Source organism: Meleagris gallopavo, chromosome 5 (genome assembly GCF_000146605.3).
Source record: "Meleagris gallopavo isolate NT-WF06-2002-E0010 breed Aviagen turkey brand Nicholas breeding stock chromosome 5, Turkey_5.1, whole genome shotgun sequence".
NCBI classification, from domain to species: domain Eukaryota; kingdom Metazoa; phylum Chordata; class Aves; order Galliformes; family Phasianidae; genus Meleagris; species Meleagris gallopavo.
Window position 1 is genome coordinate 17,128,466 of NC_015015.2, and position 15,015 is coordinate 17,143,480.

Sequence of the window (15,015 nt, forward strand, 5' to 3'; positions counted from 1 at the left end):
CAGTGTTTTTTCCTTGAAATAAGTTGAGATGTATATTTGTACTCCACCCAGTTTGTAACAGCTTGTTTTAGGCAAGATAAACTTCAAAAAGCTCTTACTCTATTAACAGCAAATGACACCAGGAAGACCTAATCTGTAATTTTTTTAGTGTCTGTAAATGTAATGGGACAGTTTTCAGAGTAAACTTTGCTGCAAGACAGTTTGTTGTACGTGCAAGAGAGAACAATAACCAAAGCAAATCAAAACTAATTAAAAATAATAATTCAAGAGAGATGCTTCATCCAAAAGAGAATACTACACTGCAAGAGAATAAGTTGCTGTGCAAACACAGCATATTTTATTGAAGGCAGTGTTTCTCTGTTCAGAACTCTATGGTCTGGAAAACAAATTCAGAAGGGGACAAAAAAGTGTTCCTGACCTACAGAAAATAATGAATTCTAAATATTAGAGAAAAAAAATAAAATAAAATCACCAGAACACCCAAAAGATCCCAACCACAAAGATTTTGTGAGGACAAAAATGCCTGACAACTGTCAAACTAGCCAATATGAGAAATTAGCCAATAATACTAACAGACACAAGTGTCTGATAAAAAGAGAACATGCTATTGAGGCATTTCTCTGTGCCAACAGAAAACATAAACAGTCTACCATTGCAAGTACTATATATATTGCCAGAGCCCAACAAATAAATACAGCTTTTAACAAGAAAAGGCAATCATGAGATTTCAAGAAAAAAAATGAAGGCCAGAGACTTAACACATTTTTTTTACTGACATTTCAGATTAATAACAACAATAATTGAAGATGAGAATCAGGAGTTTCATTTTAAAATTTGTCTATTAGTTTTTTTTTTTTTTTTTTTTTTTTTTTTTAAGTATAATGGATTCAAAATCTCTGAAAGTGACTGGCAAATGATTCAGGGAAATTGAACATGCCTGTTTAAAGTTCTAATAATTACTGAAAGTGTGGAAGATAGACCTACCTAGAGTATTCAAAAAGCATGAAATACCCAAACCACATTCACTATTTTGGAAAGATTATTTTGATTGCATTCTTCTCTATTAATCTATAGGCCACACATTTTAAACTAATCTGCTTCTCCTGCACAATCTCTGTACTTAAACTCTAATCTCAGCTAGTCGGCAATGGAGCAAACCGTAACATACACCTACTTTGTGTTTTCATGAAAAACTAATTACAAAGAAAAAAACATCTTCCCCAGCACAAAGACGCACACACACCCCATACTAGCACCTGTTTAAATCTAAATCTCAGCCTAAGAAGTACAGTTGTAGTTGTACAGATGCTTTAAGCCTATATAGAAACATATGAAGTGAATGCTAAGATAAAACTATACTACTGGTCACTATTCTCAGTTCTCTAAAGCAGAGTCAGGTGTGAATATGGTTAATATTGATTGAATTATAGCACTAATTCCCTTCATCTGCTTATACACCAGCTGTTTAAACTCAGGCGGACTGCTACAGCAGTTTTAGTTCAACTATGTAACATGCCACTGAAGTGAACAAAAATCTCCATCTGATTCTGTTCTGCTGAGACAGGCAAACGGAGAGTTCACCTTAATTCTGGTATCTTTCTTCATCTAGTTTTATACATTTTTTTCTGTGAATATGCAGCTTTCTAGAATGGGTACCTGGAAGTTATTTGAAAGTTGTTATTTAAAAAGGGTTCATTCATCTATCAAAGACAGCCATCATGTCGCTGATCTGGTGATTGAGTAATTATGTTGAAAGGTCCCTGGGCCAATAAGTACTAGCAGCCTAAAACCAACAACAACAAAAAACTATCTAAAAAAAAAAATCTTAGAAAAATATATAAGTAATTTTAAATGAATTAGTGACATCTATTTGTGCAATAAGTTGCAAAACAAAGTTTTTTTAAGAGACAACCTCTGTTGTCTCTTAGTACAGGACCTTCCTGTACTACTGGCAGGACAAGAGCAGTTTCCTGAGCTTCATGGAACAAAACTGATGCAGTTTATGGGTTTTCTAGAAAAAGTTACCTGGATTGATACGTTGTGTAAAACCAACAGAACACTGCAGCACATCATAAGAAAAAAGCAGAAGGAAGGAAGAACTGAAAAGTACCTCTAGAGAGGTTTGCATAGGATAAGGAGACAAAAATGGAAGAAACAGAAAATGAGATTTTTGGATGAGTAGCTCCATTTGTTGATTTTTGAGCAATAGGTTCCTACATCATTTCCAGCTCTGCACCTAGCAAATACGTTGTTCTTCACATTTGATTTCTATTAAAATATCTCAAGTGAATTTTATAAAATGCACAGGGAATTATGGGAACCAAATACAAAAGAAACATCTTAAATATAACCCCCAAACTACGTCTAATTTGCAAAAAACAGCTCCATAATTGGCATAGCCAGTAAAGCAAACAAAGATATTAAAAACACTAACAAAAAAATTTTAAAATTTAAAAAAAAATAAGCATTTTGCTGATCATTCAAAAACAGTTACCTCTTTAATGTATCAGTTAAATTGAATCATAATAGGTCTCAGCCTAAATTAATGCACCAAATGTACTGTTTAGAACACACATCTGTCAACAACTGCCTCACACAAATCTATCCAGCGTTAGGAAGAATTGCAATGAAAGCATTTCATGACTTAAAAAACAGGATTCTTTGATTCTGCAGAGATTCTCTCTCTTTAAAAGAAAATACAACATAATTAACGCATGGCTTTGCTACCTGCCACACATATATGCTTCTGAGATCCCAAAGCACGAATTTCACATATATCCTAACCTCTATTTAGCATGTGGGTTGGTAGCAAAAACATTTTGTCACATCATGTGAGGGCAAGTCCAAGCTGAGTCCTTATGCAAAGACTTCTCTGCCATCTTTAATGCCAGTTTTTTAGCAACCATTAAATTAGGAAATGACATTTCACAGTGAAATTTCTCTCTGCAGCAACCTATTCTGCCCAGGATTTTCACGTTTCCATCTTAACTTTCTTTTTTACCCTGTACAATGACAAGTGTTGACTAGAATGAACACCTTTTGCTCGAGGTTATAAAAACTCTTCCATGATTTCATCTTTATGCTTTTAAATTTTTTATTTATCACCGAATATTTAGCTACCCAATTCTACCCTATTTGAAGTTAATTACTGAAAAACTGCATTAAAACTTTGATCTCTTTGCTAGGAGTATTTTAAATGATCTGATCAGCAAAGCCTTCAGAGAGGAGAAGGAGGAGGAGACTCTCACATCTTCTTATTTTGAAAACAGAAGGTAAAACTACCACCGCAGAGAAATAAAGTCCTTGTAATTAGTGAAAATTTTGTACCACCAGGTGAGGGGAACTAGAAATCTTGCTCCCTAAATTGCTACCAGAACACATAGAACAAAAATGAAGTAACAGAAGAAAGAAAGGATTATAATTTTCTATTGTTATATTCAAGTCTCTGAAAAGATTCATATCAGCGCTACAGTAGAATATAAAATGTTATTTCTAATCTGATGGTGCAATGCTATAACATGATGGAAAGTACAGCAATAATAGCAGGGTGGAACAATCCTAGGCCACAGCAAACACGAATAAGACCCACTAACCCACTACAGCAGCCATGAATGCAGAAACAAAAGAAGAAAATCTGCTAACCTTTGGAAAGCCTCAAGTAGGCCAGGATCTCCAGCAAGATATCCTCACCTCCACCACGGACCCTTAAATGAGTTCAGGAAAGGAGTGGATCCTGGCATCACTGCTTCTGGTCACTCAGGTATATTGCATGCACCTGAGCTCCCCTGGGTTGGTCCTACCTTCCCACCAGTTGCTAATCACTGCTTCAGGCTATGACTTAGCATCTCCGCTACAGATGGATTTAAAGTATTTTTCAATTTCCTTACAAGATAAATATACTGAGTCCCACAGTTACAAGCTGCAGGAAATACTTTGAATGCAACAGAATACAACAAGGCTTTGAGTCTTTGGAAGCCATCTTCTTTATTAAATTCCCACTTACTGCTTTCCTTCATAACTTGAAACTAACCACAGAGGAACACAGCAGCTCAGAGATATGGCCACCAGTTAACTCATATCCGGCTTAGCATACCTCCACAATTTAATTCTTTTTTAGCTATTAAAATCAGCAAGAAGTTCATCTCTGGGTTGTTTCTCAACACTTCTGCCCTCTTCGCCTCGTGTTTATCACAATCTGTAGAGTGAGAGATCCTTAGTCTCTTAATACATACCCTAATAATATGTAAGGAACTGAATTAGAATGGGAGGTTAGTGATTTTTCTTACATTTACCACCACACACAGATGAGAAAAGAAGCAGGGATTAAAGCCTTCTGCTTTTTTCAGTAATTTGTTGATTAGACTGGAACCCATGGTTCATTCTCCTACAGAGGAAATATGACAGATTTCGAATGTAAAACAAATAGTAACAAAAGGAACACAGAGCTTCTACTAGAAGTTTGGATTCAAAAATTCTGAATTTCCCCAAATTACAAGTGTTTCTGGAGTTACTAGTACACCTAAAAATGCACTGGGGAGTCTGCTCTGTGTACCAGCATGAAGTGCTTTACCTGGACCCTCTGAAACATCTCAAACAGCTTAGGAACCTCGTGCCACAGTCTAAGTTAAAAGGCTATGGTTTTGAAAAAATAGAAAATCAAATGAATACTCGTTAATTCTCAAGTTTTTGTTTGCTTTTTTCAGATGCAGAGGTGACAGTAAATCATAGAATCACCAACATTGGAAAAGACCTCCAAGATCAACTGGTCCAACCATCCACCTACCAGCAACATTTCCCCACTAAACCATGCCCCTTAGTACGACATCTAAACATTCCTTGAACACCTCCAGGGATGGTCATTCATCACCTTTGAGACTGCAAATATTGGAAAATTAAGCTATTTCTAAAAAAAAATAGAAAGTTTGGTTAGGGAGTTTGGTAGGGAGAGAGGGTTAGGATTACTGCTTGTAAAGTATGTGAAATCAGGTGTCAAGCAACCTCTTTTTAATGTCTGGACAGACTTCTGTTTTGTGAAACACAACTACTCGGTGCAGTCAGTCTCACATAGCTGATTGCCAGTCTCAGATTAACAAAAACTAAATAGTAAATAAGACAATCATAGCAACCACAAAAACATACATCCTCACACGCAACACCATATAATAGTATTTCTCTTGCTTGATACATAGGAGAGATTTAAACTGAAATATTGAAAAGCAAGAAAAAGAAACTGAAACACTGAAAAGCTTCCTGAAAGCAAGAAAAAGAAAAAAAAAAAATCATGTATTAGAATAGTTCTGCTGCACCACTCAACAGTAGGAGTTTATCAATCAATACTCCACCATTCGAAGCAACCTATATATTTCCCTTCACCTGTACGAAGCAGATTTGTAGAAACTTCCTCCAGTGAGAAGAAACTGTATTTTCTCCCCTAAAATATCAGGCACAAGTACTGTTTTTCTTATAGCTCCATTCCAGCAACCAGGTTTCCATAGTATCAAAGACTAAAAAAAGCCAACAGGCTTCAGAGGAATTAATTTTAATATAATGTCTTCTGGAAATTTCTTAACTATACCTTAAAAACTGCATTTATATTTATGGAGTCACTTCTAGGTGGTCAGGAACTGGATGTTTATAAGCAGTTTATGTTTAAACAAATTTGCTATTTTTAGAGGATCTTTTAGTAGGAAGTGAGGGAAATGGTGGTTATCACAATCACTAGAAGTCAAAAAGCTCCCTGTGGATAGTTCCATATTCCACCTATGTCCCATGAGCTTTGAATGAATCTCTCAGAATGTTAATGCTAGCAAACTTCTCTTGAAAACAGTGTAGTCTAGATTAAAATGCCGTAAGACTCATCACAAAGAACTGGATGGACACAGAGCTACTGCTGATTCAGTTTTCAGTATCAAATAAGTACTTGTTAGATTTTTTGTAAACCAGATACCATTTTATCTTGCACCTTGGGATTACAAGCACAATACCTACTTCGTGTAAAATCAAGGCTAAAGAAAAACACTTCTGAATTTTTATTGCAGTCTGGTTTTGTATGTCTGACAACAACAAAATGATTTTTTTTTCTTTCTGCTTTTCAGTCTTATTTTAAAGCATTATTTGCTTAGGCATGAATAACTGAGCTCTTATAAGAACCAAATTCTTTTTTGTCTGCCCCTTTCCATCTATGCCAACAAAGCTAACAGTTTTATTAATGTATTTTTAGAATAAAACAAGATTGGTTCATCTTTTTTATTATCACACTGAGCACATTTGGAATACCATCATTTCCTGCAGGTTAGAGGCTGAATTTAAGAAGATAAAAAGAAAAATCCCAAAGAGTTGTCATTTTTCTACTGTGCTTTTGTGCAAATCCAAAACGCTTTGAAGGTACAATTCTTTCATTCAGCTGCTATTATCCATTAAAACAACAAAATAAAAAAGCGAGCAAACAAACAAAACAATACAAACTCAAACCCTCTCTCACTGAGTTTAAGTGGAAAGAAAGCAAAATAATTTTCCATCAACTGAAAAATTGATCTGCTTGGGCAGAGTCTGCTCAGATACAGTGGACTCTCAATCACTAACATCAAGGCTGCTGTTCTTCCAAGACCCCATTGTCCAATGTCTCTAGTACATCTACAGTTAAACTTCAGCAGTAAGAGTTTCAAAATCAACATACAGAAAGTAAGTTTCCTTTGGACTCTGACAACTTTCATTTTAAGAAAAGCCCAGGATTTTTTAAGATTTCAAGAAAAATACTTCTGTTTTGTAGCCATCATTTAGAAAAGACCCCAAGAGGATTATGACTAAACAGAAATTATCTTTGAATGGTTGGTTGAATGAAACAGAGTATCAATTAAACATACAGATTTTTTTTCAAATGGTGCCCATTGTAGATGTGCAGGGTCTGCTGTACCTCAGAGCTGCATGTAAGGGAGAGCCCTGCTACACTTCAATAACCTGTTTGTATGTACGTACATACAAACTATTCATTATATGTATTATGTACGTGTGTGCGCTATATTGTGTGTATGCTAAAATACTGCAGTACTGTTACAGTTTTGGTAAATCTCTCTTTAAAAATCTGCAAGAGCATTGTTTGTACTGTTAAACATAAGCCTGAATATGATCTTGTGTAGGAACAGAAGGGCTCAGGGAACTCCATCACAAGTATTACCATTGCCCTGCATAACATGTGAGAAAGGAGGCTTGCTGCATACACAGGAGGAACAACCAAGTTGGCAGTAAAAAAAAAAAAAAACAAGTCTGCAACGTAGGGTGAACTTTACTCTTTGGTCCACCAAAAAAAAATAAAATGGAAGAGTCTTCTTCTTTTCTCCTTTTACACACAAAATTATGGAAGTTGTTACTAAACTGCTCTTATCAAGCTGGTGTTCAGACTTCTGGGAGGATATGAACAAACTTTCAGAAAACAACTGCAAAAAAACTGCAATGTGATAACCTATATTATTATGAAGACAATAATAAAATCTCAGTTTATTTCAGAGAGAGAAAAAAAATGGCCTCCATGTAGCTTCCACAAAAAAATATTTATATATTTACATCTGGTGATAGAAGCTGGGGTTCACAAAAGAAAGAAAACTTGGGGTAGTTACTGAAGCTTACTTGGGGTTGCAAACATTTCTCGACTGCTCAAGGAACTCAGTAACAGGCTTTGTAAACCCTTGCTAATATAAGGCATAACATTGCTATGCTTGCCATAATGGCTATAGTTACAACAACACAGTTAAACACTTAGTTTTCAGATAATTTTTGAAATTTGTGTGAAGCATTTACTGGAATAAAATAAATATCTGAGCTATTGGTAAATATGAACCTGAAGTTACTCATGTGCATATGTTTTTAGCTTTTGTTCTGAAAGTATTCCTGTTATTCAAAATATCTTCTTGAATTTTTATCACTACTTCTTACATAGTCATACACCTTTGTCTGCAAAGTGATAAAATAGTGCTGTAAATGATACATTTTGTCTATTTTCCACTTAATATTGTTTAAAAAAAAGTTTGCGTTTCTGAATTCTATAAGCCTTTAAGTAAGATAGAGGTAGTTATACTCCAGACCATTTGGCATGATTCAGTACGTATGCCAACTAAGCTGTACTGCAAGGTGATGGGATTTCTTCTAGTATCACCTCTGGTTTTGATTCTCAAATCAAACCTTGGATTTTGCTTTCCTTCTTTTTATAAGTATGTAATACGTTGGTTTTACTAGTTTAAATTTTCATTTGAATGTAAATAAGTAGCCATCCTACTCTGATAATAGTAACACTTCAATTTACCTGAAAAAATAAGTGATTTTATGGCACAAAAATGCAATGCAATGCCTCATTCAGAGAAGAAAAGCATTATTCTAGTCAAAGAATGCAGAATTACTTTCATTACTGAGTACTGGTATTATAGTGTTGTTTGATATGAAATATGTACTGTGATAGATGAAAAATCCCCATCTATCACATCATGCAACACCTGCAAAACAGCTATACATTCATAGATACAACAACAAGTACTTTAATCACAGAGGTTGGAAAGAAGCTCTTGAGATCATGGAGTCCAAATCCCTACTAAAGCGGGTTCCCAAGAGTGGGCTGCACAGGAAAGTATCTGGGTGTGTTTTGAATATCTCCAGAGAAGGAGACTCCACAACCCCTCTAGGCTGCCTGTTCCAATGCTCTGTCACTCCCAAAGTAAAAAAGATTTTTCACGTGTTCATAATAATCCACTGAGTTTTAATTTAATAAGATAGTCCATATCTTCTATACCATATGATAATAATAATAATATTCTGACACACACAAAAAGCCCACTTCTACATTAATGGATCTCTTTATTTAAAGACAGTTATACACTTCATCAAAGCAAATATTAAAAAAAAGAAAAAAGAAAAAAAAACTACCCAAAAACTAAATAAATCAACTAAACAACAGAGCCCCTAAACCCCAGGATTCTTTGAGTCAAGTTGTAAAACAGCTCTTTTTGAATGGTATTCAATGGTTCCTCTATGATCAGTTTGACTTCTACAGTGTATAAAGTTAACCAAAGTTAGGCACATAAATATTATTAATAAATGAGAGATTTAGAATCAGAGCTAATGCCTTTCCTTCTTGCAAAGATTTAAATAAAACCAAATAGCTCAGTTTGATATTTTCTGATGAAGTCTTTACAAACTGGAGCATGTATACTACAGGCATTCAGTCACAATGATGAATTTACAACTTCCAATGGCTTCATAATGAGTGTATACCTTAATGATGGCTGAAGTTTTTGAAACATCCCTCTAATGGATTCCACAATGTTTCAGGTTTCATAGCACCTGCACTGATATGGTGACTTGTTTTTCTCTCTTTTATTGAGCAAATATTGAGATTCAACAAAATACCTACTAAAATATCAAAAAAGTGGCAACTAAGGCAAACCATAACATCTCTCTCATTTAATAAAATTGAAGTCATAGTCATACTCCATTTCTTGTTTACTAAAGCTAAGAAAAATCACATGAATTGTCAACAGTGTGTTACTTATGAAAATAAGCATATAATGAAAGCTGTCACTAGCTGTTTCAGCTCTGAAAGTAGTCATGTACTTTTCAATACATTTTATTTGAACTCTATCCAGAAAAGCCACTAAACACATTACAACACAAAAAATATGATCAGATTTGAAGGAAGAATAAAAAGCCATATCATCATCAAAAATTTCAGTGAAGAATCAGTAAATACTGTATCTCCACAGGCGAGTTTGAAACATTAGCTTCTGAAGTCTTACATTAAAATTAATTGTACAGGTTGGAGAAACCAGTATCTTGTAGCGTTTCAGAAAAACCGCAAAACTTGATAAAAACTCCATCAGATGAAAGTGTGCCAGCCCCCTTTCAGATAATATCTGCTCTGTATACCTGCTGAAACAAGATAACATCTTTTCTTCCTTTTCTACATAGAGCTTTTATCTGTTCTGCTTAACGTGCATCACCTTCTACATCAAATTACTTCAGTTTGCTTAGCAGCTGTGGTTGTTTTACCCCCTTATAAGTCCCAGAGACCATAATTAAACATGAAGGAAAGATGCCGTCTATTCACCTACCCTCACTATCTTTCCTGCTTCCAAAGAAGGGATCTATCTTCCTGTCAAAACTGTCGTTCAGCAGAGTCAGAGAAAAGGCTCCTCTTACCACTACGACCCCAAGTCACTGAACCTGCTTAAGCAAGTGTGAAACATCTGCTCTTCCTTGCATTTTGCCCTCTGCCAAACTGGACTCACACTTTCCCAGTGCTTGTCGCTTACCGCAAATGTTATAAATGAGACTAATTAGGATTCTAGTTGCCCATTGACTCCTTTATTATTCATGTGACATTTGTGATAAATGCATTATGTTACTTACAAATGGTTGAGGTGGCACTTATACACACTAGCACAAACTTTAGAGTCATGGAAGAAATCATTCGGCAGCAAGACAGACTAAATCCACCAGTTACGGTAACCATGCACTGCAAGGTGGAGTATATTAAGATCTTACCAGTTCAGTGCAAAGAAGTAACCAACAACCCTGCAGTTTCTCCAACACAGAAGTCTCCAAAACCTACAATTCTCTGAATTCTTAAGATCATCATATCCTCTTAATAGTAAAACAGGACAGAATAACCTGACGTACATAAATTACACAGAAATTGATTTGATTTGTGTGTAACAATGGCTTTTTTCAAAATTAATTACAAATATGCTGGCCTTTGCAAAGTATGGATTAATGCCCTGATTCAGCAAGACATGTGCATGCTTAACTGTTCTACCAAGCTAAAGGTAGGAGATTGTCTGGACAATTAATTCTAGTTCTCTCATTAGCAACAAAATTGGTAAACCTTCGAGCAGAATTAGGTATCCCAGATTTCTTCGATTCTCTCATTAATCTTTCAAAAAAATTCATAAGCACAGTAATCCTCTCCATTAAGTTACATGTTATTCACCATTAAATCTATCTGTGAAGTCAGTCAGTACAGACTATTCATACTTCCTACAGATTAAAAGCCTATCAAGAAATCAAAACCAAAGCTTTTCTTTTTTTTTCAAAGCCATAGTAAAAAAATCTCAGTTTCGAAAGCCTTCTTGCTCAGAGTATGTATCAGTACAATTTGTAAGGTATTGTCTAACAGTTTGTTATAGACACAAATCTATACAGCAGTAAGAAAAACGGCACTGGTCAAAATGCACATCTATTTAAAAATCTGCAAAGCCTGTTCTTTCATTGTTACAGTATGAAGCAGTACACCTATTTAAATTCAGTCACCATGGAAGTTCAGGCAGGCAACAAATGAAAGCTATACATTCTATTCTCCTCTGAATAGAAAAGCCAGCTCTGCAGAAATAAATGCTACAGTACCAGTAAATATTTAACAAAGCAGACATTTTTTTTCCTAAAGGGAAAAAAAAAAAAAACCCTAAAAAAATAAAACAACAGATCTTACAAATGAGATTCTGGTGACCCACCCTAAAAAGCCTATTTTCGAAGAACACAGCATCACTTTGTTGGTTATGAAGGAGTTGTATGGAAAGAGGAAGAAAATCCCAAATCATGATCTTGTTGCAAACTGTCCAATAACACTAGAAAGGAGAATCAACTACTGCAACAAAACCTAAAATCCCAACCAAAAATCTTCCAAAATAGAAAAGACCAAGACATTTTCTGTATGAATGAAAGCATTGTTTAAATATGCCACTTAAAAGAGTAGTTTATATTGCAATCCACTTTTGTGTGTGTGCGTATGACTATATTTATAATACACAGTTGTAAATATCTAATTTCAAGCCAAAGTCATTTGTTTTATCTTCACAGTTTCCCAATAGAAAACCAATATTTCTGATTGCAGAAATAGTATCATAAAAAGTCATTAATTTTGGTGACTCTGTAAAAATATTTAGATATGATGATTGATAGTTTGCAATAAACATAGAAACTGAATTGAATTTGAATTCAATAATGCAAAGTAGTATCAAAATCCTCATGTTTCTCTGCCACTGTATTCTCAAATGACAAAGAGAACAAACAGAAACCTCCCAAGTAAACTGAATATTATTCTTTTAACTGCTTTTCTAAATGCTGCATGAGTTTTAAAAATAGATAGGGTGAAATAGTTAATGGTGTTACTCCATGGAACTTGCTATTTCAGAAGCATCATACACTATTTCCAAAGGAAATTCTATAAAAGGAAAAGCTGCTCTTTCCCAACAGAGCACTAATAATTAGATGTCAGGATCTCCTACCTCGATCAAAAAGTCCCCGGTTCTCAGGCCAGCTTGCCATGCTACTCCCCCTTCATCCACAGATTCCAAGTACTGTAAAGCAGGAAAGGCTGGAGTTGGGGTGAATTCTTCAATTGGTGTGTCAGCTTTAGAAATAAATACCACATTAAAAAAGAAAGTTAGGAAATGCTTGCAAATACCACTTAACTAACGGCCTATTACTGGTCACTCAAATTTATGGTTAAAAAATGATGAGTGCTAAAAGTAAGGGACTTGGCCTCAAAGAATATCAAAATGCTGGGAACAGAGTGCAATCTCTGCAATAGCAATCCACAGGTCTTCAATTCAGAGAGAAAAATACATGCTTCTTTACTGACACAGGCTAAATCAAGCTGTACAGGGCAATAGCTGGATTCTGAGTATTCCAGGATATTTGGTATGACTTCATGTAAACCTTTTGTATGCCTGGCAAAATGCTTCTAACTCTGGAAACACCCAGTTACAAAGGAATTATGTACTAGACAGAAGAGAGCATTTGGCCAGCCTAAGCAGGGATATGTACATGTATATGTACGTGTATAACAGAAGAAAGCACTCCTTATGGAAAGGGGGAACATCAGCCCTTGAACCAGCCTTTCCTCTCTCTGTCACGTACACAGACCAGCAGAAAAGTCCTTGGGTCTTTCACCTGAAGCGCCCTCACTGTTACAGAGAAAATTAGGGGAAAATAGTTGGGCTTGCACAGTGGGAGTAACCTCTGTTTGATGCAGTCAACTCGTGGCAATGGGTTAACTAAAAGGTAGCACAACTGGCTTTCTTAGTAGAGCTACAAAAATATTTATTTAATTAGAAAAGCATTTACAGCACTGAAAATCTATGGTGTTGCTGGTTTGAAGGTGCAGGAAGAGGGGGAGCAAAAATGATGTCCCAGGAATGAAGATAAGGAATATTTTTCATGCTCAAGCAAGGCAAGGGAGAACCCATGGAAAAATGGGGGGGAGCAAGAGATGGGACATACCATCATATATATTTTTTAAAATACAAAAGGAACAAACTGGACTGAAAGTTAAGAAGGAAAGCATTAAATAGAATGCTTTTTTTAACTCTTGAGAATGCCATTATTTTAGATTTTAGTCTAGAGAAAAGTAGCATGCAGTTTAATATACAGGCCATGCAACATACGTGCAGCTTCTGAAGATATAAAAAAAGATCATATTTTCATACTAAAACTGCACCAATGTCACCTTGCAGAAGATCCACACCTATTTTAAACAAAACATCACTCTCTTGTCTATTTCTATTCACAGACCTATTTAAACAGACTGTAATTGAAATAAAGAAGCAGGTTTTATAAGGAAAGCAGGTTTCCCTTAGGTAAACTGCATAACAAAACAGATAAATGACAAAATATTACATATACCATCACAGTAAAAATACAGACAAAACTTTCTCCCCACAAAACGACTATACAGTGCTTCTCCTATGTAAAAATGCAAACTGCTTCAGACAGAAAGCACTAAAATCTGTCTGAGTAGTACAGCATGCAGAGAATCCTGTTGTCTAGCAACCAAGTGCACCAAGAATAATTCCTGCTTATATTCAGAGATGTATAAATTTCTTCATGCCAGTGCACATCACACACACACACACACACGCACACACACACACACGCACACACACACACAGAAGCACATACCTTTTCGCCCCTCTGAGCACAAATCCAAATCCTTCATTGTCTTTTTTCTGCAGGACCACTGCCTTTTCTTCTATAATGCAGTCACTGTAGAGAGAATTCCGAGGATAGCGACCATTATTACATCCCTTCATCACCACTGTAGTAGCTGCTCCTCCAGTGTGCAGGTTCATCATCATCACAGCCCGTTAATCAAATAATATTGCAGTAACCAAGCATGGGAAAATATATACAAATAGCAGCGGAGGGAAGACAAAGACTAAGCCTGATGATAAAAGAGAACATGACAATGCAACTTAAAGAGAAGAAAAAAGGCAGAGAGGAAAAAGAAAGAAGAAAACATGCATGGTGGTTTGTGTTCTATATGAATGACTGAATGAGCATGTGATCATGTAATCTGTGGGCTAGCTAGGACTCTAAAAGGAAAAAAAGTAAGTGAACTGAACGACAGTATCATTAATAAACTCCTCAATCGTGGATGTACCAGATGCATCTTCTAGTGAAGCCAAAATGAAACCAACCAGAAGAAAAATGAGGCAGCATTTTAAATTTAAAGATAAAATATTATGATTTTATATTAGCTAACTAAAAGGCACAAATATATTCTGAAAGCTATGCCTTGCATCAAAAGCCCTTTTTCAATCCTATTGAATGTTGCATGCTGCAAGAATCCCACATGATCATCTGACAGCCTACAATGCTAACAACGTGCAGCTGCCTTGGCGTCATCAAGCACAAATTTCCACAGCATCAAGAATCTGCATAATTGAAATAGTAACAAGGCATGCACAATCAGGAAAACACGTTTCTAAGGAATAATTCCTGTCTCCTGATCAACAATTAATATTATAAAACAAGACGATGGTTTAAAGGTCTATTTATGTAAGCAGCATGCCCTTAAAGAGAAAGTAGCCTTAGGAATCTTTCTGTCATTGGATAAGAAAAAAGTAGACAGAGGAGAAAGAAAATGCATAAATCCACATTAAAATGAGATCTCATATACAGAGAACAATCTGTAAAAGCTTTAAACTGTTTACTGTTTTTAAACATTTGACTACGAAAAATAAGCTCAAGGTA

General features: G+C 35.5%; 1 protein-coding gene across 1 annotated transcript in view; it reads right to left on the minus strand.

Moving 5' to 3' along the window:
* The window catches only part of SHANK2 (SH3 and multiple ankyrin repeat domains 2), a 333,770-nt gene that overhangs the window by 113,463 nt on the left and 205,292 nt on the right, over window positions 1–15,015 (minus strand). Inside the window, exons 17-18 of the mRNA XM_031553489.1 lie at window positions 13,928–14,025; window positions 12,267–12,391 (exon numbers count right to left, since the gene is read on the minus strand). Coding sequence (XP_031409349.1) covers window positions 12,267–12,391; window positions 13,928–14,025 — 223 coding nt within the window. The remainder of the gene's footprint in view (window positions 1–12,266; window positions 12,392–13,927; window positions 14,026–15,015) is intronic.